General features: G+C 40.0%; 1 protein-coding gene across 3 annotated transcripts in view; it reads left to right on the top strand.

Annotated features, from left to right (window-relative positions):
• Nucleotides 1-9,741, top strand: part of TIE1 (tyrosine kinase with immunoglobulin like and EGF like domains 1) — a 46,351-nt gene extending 36,610 nt beyond the window's left edge. For all 3 annotated transcript variants that reach the window (XM_081946130.1, XM_081946128.1, XM_081946129.1), the window contains 8 exons: nucleotides 1,854-1,964; nucleotides 3,894-4,084; nucleotides 4,496-4,609; nucleotides 4,756-4,826; nucleotides 5,233-5,273; nucleotides 5,780-5,876; nucleotides 6,531-6,630; nucleotides 7,539-9,741. In XM_081946130.1, the coding sequence (XP_081802256.1) occupies nucleotides 1,854-1,964; nucleotides 3,894-4,084; nucleotides 4,496-4,609; nucleotides 4,756-4,826; nucleotides 5,233-5,273; nucleotides 5,780-5,876; nucleotides 6,531-6,630; nucleotides 7,539-7,610 (797 nt within the window). In that variant the 3' untranslated portion in view covers nucleotides 7,611-9,741. The remainder of the gene's footprint in view (nucleotides 1-1,853; nucleotides 1,965-3,893; nucleotides 4,085-4,495; nucleotides 4,610-4,755; nucleotides 4,827-5,232; nucleotides 5,274-5,779; nucleotides 5,877-6,530; nucleotides 6,631-7,538) is intronic.
• The last annotated feature ends 2,633 nt before the right edge of the window (nucleotides 9,742-12,374 follow it).

Raw genomic sequence — 12,374 nt, 5'->3', positions numbered from 1 at the left:
TCCCAGCTGATCTTCTTTTGTTGCCCTGAACAGGAGAACGGAGCTGGAAAGCAGGTTAGTGGGGTGGGGAGGGAGAGGGGATTTTGCACTAACCTTCCCCCAGGATTGGGGAGGGAATGGGGATTTTGCAGTATCCTTTCCCTGCCACGCCCACAAAGCCATGCTCACAAAGCCACGCCCACAGAACCGGTATTAAAAAAATTTGAATCCCACCACTGATGTGGATATAACATATAGATGTAACAAGTCTTCATTCTCCCGAATGATTGTAACTAATATTGCCAAAACTTTTCTATTTTCATAGCAGTCTAAGGAATGTTCTAGCCCAACCTCCATAGCTGAAAATAAAAGAAGGTGGAAAATACTCAGTATAAAAATGGGTCATTGAAAGAATGTCTTCTAGATTAACTTAACCTAGAAAAGAGCAGAGTTGTAAAAAATCAGAAAAACCGACCAATGTAGGATGTGTGTAAAAATTATAAACAAGGGGATGGGGAAGGCATAAGGTTATCCTACCCTTATTATGATCTAGATTTAATTACACATTAGGTACAGATATATCAAATAAAAGTATATATTACATTATTATAAAATTACATTTTATATCATGTAATTAATCTGAAAATAATATATGTGATGCTTTATGCCAAATCAGATAACAAGATATATCGATCTAGCTCAGTCCTGATAATTCTGATACAGAATGAGCTCATCTTCATATCCTGCACATCATGACCCAACAATGCATTGCTGGTTGTTTTTGAAGGACATATTCTGACGGCCTTTATTTCATTCCCCAGCCTAGCGAAGGCAGCTTAAATTCAGCCGTACTGTGTTCTCTCTCTTCCCCCAAGGATCTGCGGTACCATAAAATAATTCTAAGTGCCTCATTGATGATGCAGTTGATTATATGATCAGGGGCTGGGGTCTGCTCAGGACTGCTATAGACACACCCACTCCCCTCCTGCAATTGAATTTTTTGCAGAGCTATTCTGCATGCGTCAGTGGAAGAGCTTCCCTCTTTCAAACTGGGATCCCCCCCCCCTCCCTGTATCTGCCACATTTCTGATCATACAGGATAGGACTGTGGAATTGGACACCTGGCAAGTAAAAAGTCTTCTCTCCTCACTTCTACTGCCAACTTTCCCAGCCCAAGCAGCTGTTTGAGCAAGTTGCCATGGCTTAAGAGGAATGACAGTGGTGAGGTTTTCCCCCCCTGCCAGATCTCTAATGGCCCAGATCCCTAGAACCTATCAACATAGTTAGAAACCTGGCAGGGAAAGACTCCACTTCCCACCCCTAATGCCTGTAAGCCTACCAAATGAAGGGCTTTAATTTGTGGGGGAGGGGGTATTTTTATTAAATCCCCTGCTTACAAAGCTCCTCTGCTAGTTTACTATAATCCTTGCCACCCACTCATTGATCACGTTTTGATAGATAACCAAACCTTCTGCTTAGAATTTTCTTCTTCCTCGTCACCCTCAACCTATGTTATTAACAGTAATTGCTGGGTTTTTTTTCTCTTTCTATTGGCAGGAAATCCACCAATATCTTTTCTTAACTTGTGCTACCTTAAACTACCTTAAAGAAGCTCTTGCAGGCATCTTTACTGAGCCATGAGAATAGTACAACTTATGCACGCATATTTTCTGCTGATTGTGAGACAAGAGGAATAGTTGTGACTATTCAACCTGAAGATGCCAGGGGCTATGAGCTGAGAATCTTTTCCACCAAATGGGCAGATTTACGACCACATCAATTAAAAAAAAAAAAGGGGGGGGGCTCTGCTGTAATCCTCAGGCTAGCTTTCCTCACTGAATTTGACAAAATTGGCATTCTCATCTATATTTCAGAATTTGCCTCTGAGAATGATCACCGGGATTTTGCTGGAGAACTTGAAGTTCTTTGCAAACTTGGGCACCATCCCAATATCATCAACTTGCTGGGAGCCTGTGAGAACAAGGGTGAGTGTCAATGACTCAAAATAAAATAATCTCTGCATTTAGATCAGGATTGGGAACCATGGCCCTTTCTGACTTTCTGACTTTGATGACTTATGGACTTCAACTCCCAGAATTCCTGAGCCAGCCATGCACAGCCTAAATCACCACAACATAGATTAAGAGAAAAATTTTAAAAAATGATTTTCAGTACTTATCATTATTTCCATTTGTCTGCTTTTTTTCCCCTCCCAAAATAGAGCATATTGGTTGATAATGTTATCTATGGCTGCAGAGACAAAAAATAATGATTTTTTTTTTTAAAAAATAATCTCCTACATGGCCATTAATATTTCTTCCTTTCTTCATCTCTTTTAATAGTAATTTTATTTAAACATGACAATTAAACAGATAAAAATTAATATAACCTGAAAATCCAAAAGAATAAAAACAGGAAATAGAAAATTCAGAAAAGAGGAGAGGAAAGAAAAATGATTTCTCATTCTTCACTATGTCCTCAGCCCTGCTTTCAAAAGATGCCTTCAGTGCAACATTCTTCCCCCAGAACTCTGATTCAGGAAAACCAGCCTTCTAACCTACATCCAGAGGTGGTATTCAGCAGGTTCTGACCAGTTCTGGAGAACCGGTAGTGGAAATTTTGAGTAGTTTGGAGAACCGGTAAATACCACCTCTGATTAGCCCCGCCCCCATCTATTCTCTGCCTCCTGAGTTCCAGCTGATCCGGAGTAAATGGGGATTTTGCAGTAACCTTCCCCTGCCACGCCCACCAAGTCCCACCCACAGAACCAATAGTAAAAAAAATTGAATCCCACCATTGCCTACAGATACATCCATCCACCTCACACAAGGGTGGTTCTTAAGTAGGACCTCCCTAAATGATCTTACACTATAGACAGCATCAGTACGAACAAAATGCTACCTGAGAAAGATCAACTGATTGGCCCAGAATGGCACTGTCTAATATTTAACAGATGTGACAAGGCAGAAGGACGTGTCTCCTGAAGCAAATACCTTCCACACAAGTCCTGCTGCATAAAATTGATAGACCAGCAAAAGAAAACAGTCCAAACCATCTCTTCACACTGGTATTACATGACATTAAAACTGCAAATGCATTTTAATATATACAATGAAGTATGTTAAAGCAAACATGTCTATGCACAGCACCCATGTCTAAACTTTTTATTTCAATACATTTCTAAGTGAAAAGAAGCTGAAACAATCACAAATATACTGACCACCAGGGAGCAGCACACAATCAATTAGCATCTCTCTCTCTCTCTCTCTCTCTCTCTCTCTCTCTCTCTCTCTCTCTCTCTCTCTCTCTCCTCTAAAAGCATAAAGGAAGATGAACTGCATATGAGTACTATCAAAAGATAAATACTAAATATGACATAATTTTGTAAATACTGTACAAACTAAGAAAACAGTGAATATCTTAGGTGCACTAGTTTCAACCCCTTTTAACCAATGCTTTGGCAAAAGTTACACTTTTCAAATATTTCCTGTCTTTATATTCTGGGTGGAGGAAGGGGAGGGGAAGAGGCAAACAATTGCAAGGGCTACAAACTTCTCCACCTGCCGTATTCACTGTTATTTTGAATCTGTACAGAGCCGAACACAAATAATCAAATTTGTAAAAAAAGATCATGTTTCACTTGGCACTATTGAGTGGTTGGATCACTTTTTGTTCCCTTCCTAATTTGTTGAAATGTGATTTGAATGGAATGTTGAAACTTCGTTTAAATGTGCTGGGAACTGAGCTGGTTATGAAGAAAAGCAGTTGAGGTTACAGCAGCTGGCTCAATCAAAGAATGTTTGAGTGGTTGGGAAACATTAATAAAAGGATCAACCATACATGTGTTATTATAATTACAAGTGCTTGAGGTATTGAGATGATACAGTTTGACAGGCTTTGGCTTAACCTTCTAGGTTACCTATACATCGCTATTGAATATGCACCTTATGGGAATTTGCTAGACTTCCTACGCAAAAGCCGAGTGTTAGAGACAGATCCTGCCTTTGCCAGAGAGCATGGGACGGCCTCCACCCTCACATCCCAGCAGCTCTTGCAGTTTGCATCTGATGTATCCAAAGGCATGCAATATCTGAGTGAAAAACAGGTCTGTATGCCAAGCAGCCCGACTCTCTGGAGTCCCTGATCAGTTATTTGCGTATCTAGTTTCTGTTTCTGCTGTGTTTCACAAACACAGAATGGTAGAACTGTGACCATCCTAGAGAATGACTTCACAGGACTAGAATAGTACAAGTGTTTTCAGAAGGAATTATTGGGAATTTTAAGAGCTAGGAGCAACTGAGTATTGTCGTAGTATGAATTAGAACTGAATGAACTAGAATTTTGAATCACAGATGGTCTTGCATTTTCAAAGAAATCCTTGAGAAATTTAGGTATGAGATGCACCAAGGAATTCGAGTCCATTCATAGTAGAACCTGTGAGTGTTGTCGTTGCCTGTAAAACAGTGGCATTCTCTCCCACTAGATATATGACTTATTATTGTTGCCTCTTTCCTAGTTTATCCATCGAGATCTGGCTGCCAGAAATATACTGGTTGGTGAAAACTTGACCTCCAAGATTGCAGATTTTGGTTTGTCCCGAGGAGAAGAAGTTTATGTAAAGAAGACAATGGTAAAGTTTGGTAGAGAATCACAGCAAAGTGGGAATTAGAGTAACACTCTCCCACATTGCCCAGGCTTCTTTTCCATTTTGAAGGCAAGAGTGTTCCATATCTTTGTCTTTGTTGTCTCTCCTTCTTCCCCTGTTTCTGAATTCAGGGACGTTTACCAGTTCGTTGGATGGCCATTGAATCCTTGAATTACAGCGTATACACAACTAAGAGTGATGTGTGAGTATCCTATCCTTTGGAAACAGGGTTCACCTCAGATTTCGAATAGTAGGCAATGCTCAATCTTCCACAAAGTCTTTTGATCCTTTTCTCAACTGACATAATAGTATGTTGTGGCCAATGTTTGATTCAAGCATTTCCAACTAGCAATATTCTAGGTGGATTGTTCATGCTAGCTAGAACTTATAGGAGCTGACATCCAGCAAGTGTTTAGATGTTGAAAGACATATAAAATTACTTGCAATTCGTAAACAGGAGGTACTGACTTTTTAATATTTTCTTTTCCTTTGTAGATTAAGTAAGGAACCAAAACCAAAATAAAACGTAAAAAACTAACACATTCTATTTCTAAGCTAAATGTACTAAAGGCCCACAGCCCACATCCTAACTTATCTTTCTGTTGCAGGTGGTCTTTTGGGGTCCTTTTGTGGGAAATTGTGAGCCTGGGTAAGTTCCTATCTATTGGGAACAGGTTGGACTTTGTTCCCTTAATTGTCCTTCCATAGTCTGCATCCTACTTGGGCCCCACACTGCTTTGTACAGCTTGTTCTTCTCATACGTTCCACTTCCTCAAGCTTTTCTCTGTGGCAAGAAAACTCTTTCATTTTGTCTCAGCAAGATGAAGTAATCAGATCAAAACATTCATTTTGGAAGCAAACACAAAATGTGAACAATCTGAGGATTCTCGTGAGGGAGAAGACAACGTTTATACAAGTTCCTATTTAGCATCCCATCTCATGCTTGTTGCTTGGATATGTTCAACAACATTGCACTTTTCACTGGATGGAGATAAAAGATAAGATGGGACTAATATAGAAATGAACAGTTCTGCAAGAGATGAAAGCATTCAGATACCAGCTTTGTCCTGGTAATTAAAGGCTGCTATACATATGCATTATACTCCCAAATGGGTAAATATGGCATTTTGTCTGGTCTGTCTTTCCCCTTGCTAGGAGGGACACCATACTGTGGCATGACATGTGCTGAACTTTATGAAAAGCTGCCGCAAGGATACCGCATGGAGAAACCTCTCAATTGTGATGATGAAGTGTAAGTGGAGGCCCTGTTCAAAATATCCACTTCCTGCCTATTTCATTCTCTACCTTTGAATGTATAGTGCATATTTAACCATATTCCATTGGTGGTACCTGGCAGACCAGGTCTTGGTTTTCAATAATTTCTCATTATTTCATTCTGTGGAAATGATAAAGAGAACTTCAGGTAGTCCTCAACTTACAACAGTTCATTTAGTGACTGTTCAAGGTTAGAATGGCACTGAAAAAAGTCACTTATGGCCATTTTTCACACTTACAGCCTTTGTAACAGCCCCTTGATCATGTGAACAAAATTCAGAAGCTTGGCAATTGGTTCATACTTATGACCACTGCTCTGTCCCAGGGACATGTCACCTCATGCAACCTTTTAACAAGCAAACTCAAGGGGGAATCCAGATTCACTTAACAATCAGTTTACTAACTTATCATCTGCAGTGATTCACTTAACAAAGGTGGCAAAAAAGGTCATACAATGGGACAAAACTCACTTAACAAATGTCTCATTTAACAACAGAAATGTTGGGCTGAATTGTGGTTATAAATCACGGACTACCCGTACTAATCTTCCAGGGTAGACCATCCTGGCATTTCCTCTTCCCTCAATGTTTTGTCCTTCCTGATGTTTTTAATTCATGATTTCCTCCTGCAGGTATGAATTAATGCGTCAATGCTGGCGGGACCGGCCATATGAACGTCCACCGTTTGCTCAGATCTCAGTGCAGCTCATTCGCATGCTAGAAGCTAGAAAGGTATTGATATCAAAAGATAATCCTAATGTGATTTAAACAATTGCTGTGACCTCTGAAGTATTTATAATCAGATAGCAGTGCCCAATGTTACCAGTAGAATAGCCAAGGTACTATTTTCACAACCTTCAGTGGAAAAAGACACAATGTCAACTGTATCTCTCAATTTGCTTCAAAATGATGGGATACAGGCAAGAGTGGGTTCCTGCCAGTTCTAACCTCTTCTATAGAAGAGGTTCCACAAATCTACAGTGCCGTTTAGAACCGGTTCCAGCTCCCTCCCTCTGCCGTCCGCACATCATCAAGATGAAGAGCGAGAGGAGGAATTCTGGGAGTTGAAGTCCACAAGTCTTAAAGCTGTCAAATTTGAACAGGCTTGGGTTTTTTTTTCTAAAGAGTTAGGGGTGCAAGGGTCTTGTAACTTGACAGCTTTAAGACTTGTGTGCTTCAAATGCCAGCGTTTCTGAGGCAACATTTTGGTTGCTAAGCAAGAGTATTGTTAAGTGTTTCACCACATTTTACAAGTTGGCCACGCCCACCCAGTCACATGGCTGGCAAGCCACTCCCACATGGTCACATGGCTGGCAAGCCACTCCCACACGGTCACATGGCCGGCAAGCCACTCCCACAAAGCAGGCCACACCTACAGAAGATGTTCTAAAAAATTTTGAAACCCACCACTGGATACAGGTAACCCTTGGAAGTATAAACCAATAGGATTATATCAAGCAATTGTCCCAAGACATGGTACAGAGTTTACTTTTAGCAATATCTCAGTGTAAGGCAAAATAGTGAGTTACTATTATCAGTTAGTCTGTAATCAAAACTAGGAGGAAAATGTAATTTCAAAGGATGAGAAGAAATCTCCCTACTGAGTAGCCTTTAATATGATTCTGTTTCTCCTTTGCCAGGCATATGTGAACATGGCATTATTTGAGAACTTCACTTATGCAGGAATTGATGCAACGGCTGAGGAGGCATGAGGACTTAACTTTCAACTTTGGCAATAATTATAGCCCAGATGATTGGGACTTTCTTGTGCATTTGCCTCTTAGTGATGTCAACAACTTATCATACAGACTATGCTGGTTACAGTGTACAGATGGAGGCTGTTAATTTAGAAGATCTTGCAGGAATCTAACATGTTAACTTTCCCTAGAGTGGGGAAGAGGACCCTTGAATGGATTGTTCCAAAATGTGGAGCTTCTGAAAATCAAACTTTAAAGGTATTTCCTGTGTAAGAGAGATGCCCCTCACTCCAAGGGAGAACATTGTCTCCACCATACCGAAGAAAAAAGATCTAAGAAGTGTGGGATCCAGTCAAGGACACTGTGATTACAATGCACGCCATACAAGAAAAGACAGGCTTATATTACTGCAAAATTCCTTGGACAATATTACTGAAAAGGTGGGGCTGTTGGTTAACAGTGCAATTCCTTCCAAAACCCAATTCTCCAAGGAATAACGTCTATCCTTCATGATCAGCCCCACTAACTAGTTTAGATCAGGAAAGCAACTCCACAGGAAAACTAAAGCTACTTTTATTGAGACTGATTGTAATTATAGAATCTGGTGAGTCTGATTGTATTGTATCTCACTGTCAGATTTGCCATCACGCCACTTTGCCTCACTTCAATGGCAGCCTACCATAACAGGAAGCAAAAATGCCAACCAGAGACAACAGTTGCATGGTCCAAGGACACAGGCATGAGAAAGGAATATGAATGCCCACCAAAGAGACGCCAAACTGTAGAACTGTTAACAAAACAATTAATTGGAACTTTGTTGAACACTAGCAAGATGGCCCAGGGGGAGGACCTGGGAGAAGGGAAATTTACCAGGTTTATGCAGGAACTTTCAGATCTGGCTTTTCCTATGCTGTAACCACTTGGCTTTAATAACAGTATACCTTTCACTATGAATGGCGTTGAGGGTCTTTTTTTCCTAAACACCTTTCTTTCCTAAACAATCTGGGAGGGGTCTGACACTCATAATGAATTTTGGAGGTATCTGCCTGAGCTGTTTCCAAATGTTTTTCCCCTCACTCTTGACTTAAAAAAATGATTCAACCCTTTTTGCCTAGGTCAGTGATGGCATATCTTTGGCTATAGTGCATGCGTGCATGTGTGCCGATGCCCCTAATTCAATGCCCCCTGCCCACCCCACCCCCATGCATGGGTGCAACCCCCACCCCTACCCCATGCTTGTACGTGCGATCCTCCACCCCTGTGCATGCACAGGGGTCTCCCAGCAGAGACCCCAAAATCAGCTAGCCCGCAGGAGGCGCGCACATATGCACAGTGGAGCTGACCTGGGTGACGGCTCATGTGCCCGCAGAGATAGCTCCACATGCCACCTGTGGCACATGTGCGATAGGTTCGCCATCACAAGCCTAGGTAATGGTTCCTGAATATCAGGAATGCATACCCTGCCTTGAGTCAACTTGCTTACTCTCTTTTTCTCATTTCATTTCATTTCTAAACCACAAACTCTCAGAAAATTAGGGAATTACACAGGAATCTTCTTCAAACATGTTAACCAGACCTCAAAATAATCTTATGCCTCTTTGAAATGATATTAAACATACTTATTAAGATAGGACAAATTGCAACTATCATTATGGGATAGAATCTCTGTAATTAAGATGAATGTTTTACCAAAGATGCTTTTTTTGTTTCATGACTTTACCAATGCCTGTAACTGATACTTCAGGTAAACAATGGCAGATAGATATCTCTAAGTTTATATGGCAAGGGAAATAACCAAGAATTAGATACAAATTATTGCAAGACGCTTAAGGAAGGAGGAGGTTTGGGCTTACCAGATTTGAAATGGTATGTTGATGCTTGTTGTTTGATCTGACTAAAAGAGTGGATGACTCTCCAAAATAAAAGGTTACTCGAGCTAGAGGAATTTAATTTTGGATGGCACAGCCATTTATGGTATGATAAAGTTAAAATAAATGTTAATTTTAACAATCACATTGTTAGATATGCAATCCTAAGAGTTTGGAATAAATATGAAATAAGTTTCTCGGTGAAGATGCCTCTTTCGGTGGCTCCTGCCTTTTTTAGAAAGGAAATGGTAGCAAGGCCAGACTGGTGGATTATGGCCTGTCTTATTAAATTGGAGTTTTAAGGATCACTTTGCCTTGGACAATGATTTAATTCTGCATGATATTTGGAACGCTGACAATAACATGATTTCAATCATGGTGACCTTATTCTGAAATCTAAAGAGGAGTTAGAATTAGAAGGTGTTTGTCATTGGTTTACATATTTACAATTGAATGAAAGATTTAAACTAGACAAAAAGAGTTATGGATTGGATTTTCTGAAAAGTGAATTGGATATACTACTGTGTAATAGTGATGAACGTGTTGTTACTCAGGTTTTTAAATTGTTATTGAATTTGAATTTGAAGAATGCCTATGTAAAGCATTGTATGATTCAATGGGCAAAGAACTTTGGATATAATGTAATGCGTGAACAATGGGAGAAGACATGGGATAAACCAAAGAAATATTGGAGTAGGTGGATGAAAAGTTTAGAATTCACATTAAATTATAACATAAAAGAAAAAATTTATAAGATGATGTATCATTGGTATTTAACACTGGATAAGCTGTCAGGAATGTATAAACGTATTTCAAATGTTGGAAACATAAATGTAAAGAAGGAATGTTTTACCATTTATGGGAGACATGGGATAAACCAAAGAAATATTGGAGTAGGATTCATGTCTTAATACAGAAAATTCTTACAGTGAATATATATCCTCTTATTTTACCATTATTTTCATTTTTCTTTGTATTCCTGTATTATATATGTTGATAAACTAATAAATTTTTTGATAGTAAACATGTTAACCAGATCAAGATACATAATACACCTAAGAGTTGACTATCGGCCCTCTCTTCTGACTGTTTTCTAGTGAGGAAATCTATGAGTTCTACTAGGATTTGGAGAAGGCGGTGATTGGTGGAGATTATTAGATTAGTTGAAGCCATAAATAAGGAAAGCACTGTAAGAATTCCAGAAGCTTTTATCTATGAAAAGTTATACATCCACTTGGTTAGAGACAAAAAGAATTCTGAACAGAGGCGGTATTCAAGCAGTTCTCTTCAGTTTGGGAGAACTGGTAGCGACAGCTGCAGGAGGCTCCACCTACTTGCCCTGACGTAATGCAAGTGGCGTGCATGTGTAGACGCAGTGCGTGTGCTCACATTTGCAAACTGGTAGGGAAGGTAAGTGAATCCCACCACTGATCCTAAACTTACTGTGCCATAATAAGGGAATTCCTTTCAAGCTGAAGACTTCTGTGCCTCACTGTTCTCCAGAATCATTAGAACTTTGAAAAATCTCATATCCTCTCTTTCTCCAGAGACCGTCAAAAGAGTTGATCCATTCATCAACTCATTGTTTTTAGGTGCAACTGTCAACTCTGCATAAAGCCACATAAAGCTGCATAAAATCTTCAATCTGCCATATTCCTGAGGAAGTCCCCATGGGTAGGTAACTTTGAAGGCATTATTTCTTTATTATTATTATTGTCGCATACTGAGCTCCTGATTGGTCGGCTTTTGAGCGGGAGCTATCTGGAACCAGATTGGTCGGCTGTTTGACAGCTGACTATATAATGGAACTGTCAGATGGAAAGAGCATGCTTTTGCCTGTCAGTTGTTGCTGATAGGTTTAGTGTTCAGTTTGTTAGAAATAAATGGTTAGCTTGTTAAGCCTCTGCCTCGCCTCAGTCATTGCTTGATTTACCCCAATGTTCTCAGTATTGAACAATTATTATTAGGCTCCATGAGCCACAGGGATGAAATTATTAGAGTGGAAAAGAATAGTATTTTCAGCTTTTTCCCCCCAAAGCTGAAGAGTTGGGAGATGGCTGTTATAACATTTAATTCTTTAAAGAGGGATATGGCTTAAAACAACTGTCATTTCATTTAAATTTTAATGGCAGAATTTTGAGGGCTCAAGGAGACTGGGAAAATGATCCAGGATCATATTCAGTTTAAAGACTGCAACTTACTCAACGCTGTCCTATAACTTCCAGGATTCCTGATACTGACATACTGATACTGACAGGGATAGAATCAAGATCACGTGAAGTGTTAATACCACTTTATAATGCCTTGGTAAGGCCACACTTGGAATACTGCATTCAGTTCTGGTCGCCACGATGTAAAAAAGATGTGGAGACTCTAGAAAGAGTGCAGAGAAGAGCAACAAAGATGATTAGGGGACTGGAGACTAAAACATATGAAGAACGGTTGCAGGAACTGGGTATGTTTAGCTTAAGAGAAAGAAGGACTAGGGGAGACATGATAGCAGCATTCCAATATCTCAGGGGATAAAGAAAAGGGAGTCAAGCTATTCTCCAAGGCACCTGAGGACAGAACAAGAAGCAATGGGTGGAAACTAATCAAGGAGAGAAGCAACTTAGAACTGAGGAGAAACTTCCTGACAGTTAGAACAATTGATCAGTGGAACAGCTTGCCTCCAGAAGTTGTGAATGCCCCAACACTGGAAGTCTTTAAGAAGATGTTGGATAGCCATTTGTCTGGAACGGTATAGGGTTTCCTGCCTAGGCAGGGGGTTGGACTAGAAGACCTCCGAGGTCCCTTCCAACTCTACTATTGTATTGTATTGACATTCCAAAAAGTCTTAGCCATTAAGAGGTAAATGATACACGCTGGACAAAGGTTCAGATCCAGCATCCAAAAATTGTTTTAAAGAGCA

This window comes from Natrix helvetica (genome assembly GCF_964273705.1).
Source record: "Natrix helvetica genome assembly, chromosome: 3".
NCBI lineage: Eukaryota > Metazoa > Chordata > Lepidosauria > Squamata > Natricidae > Natrix > Natrix helvetica.
The sequence above is the reverse complement of the archived record's forward strand: the minus strand, read 5'-3'. Positions and strand labels throughout refer to the sequence as shown.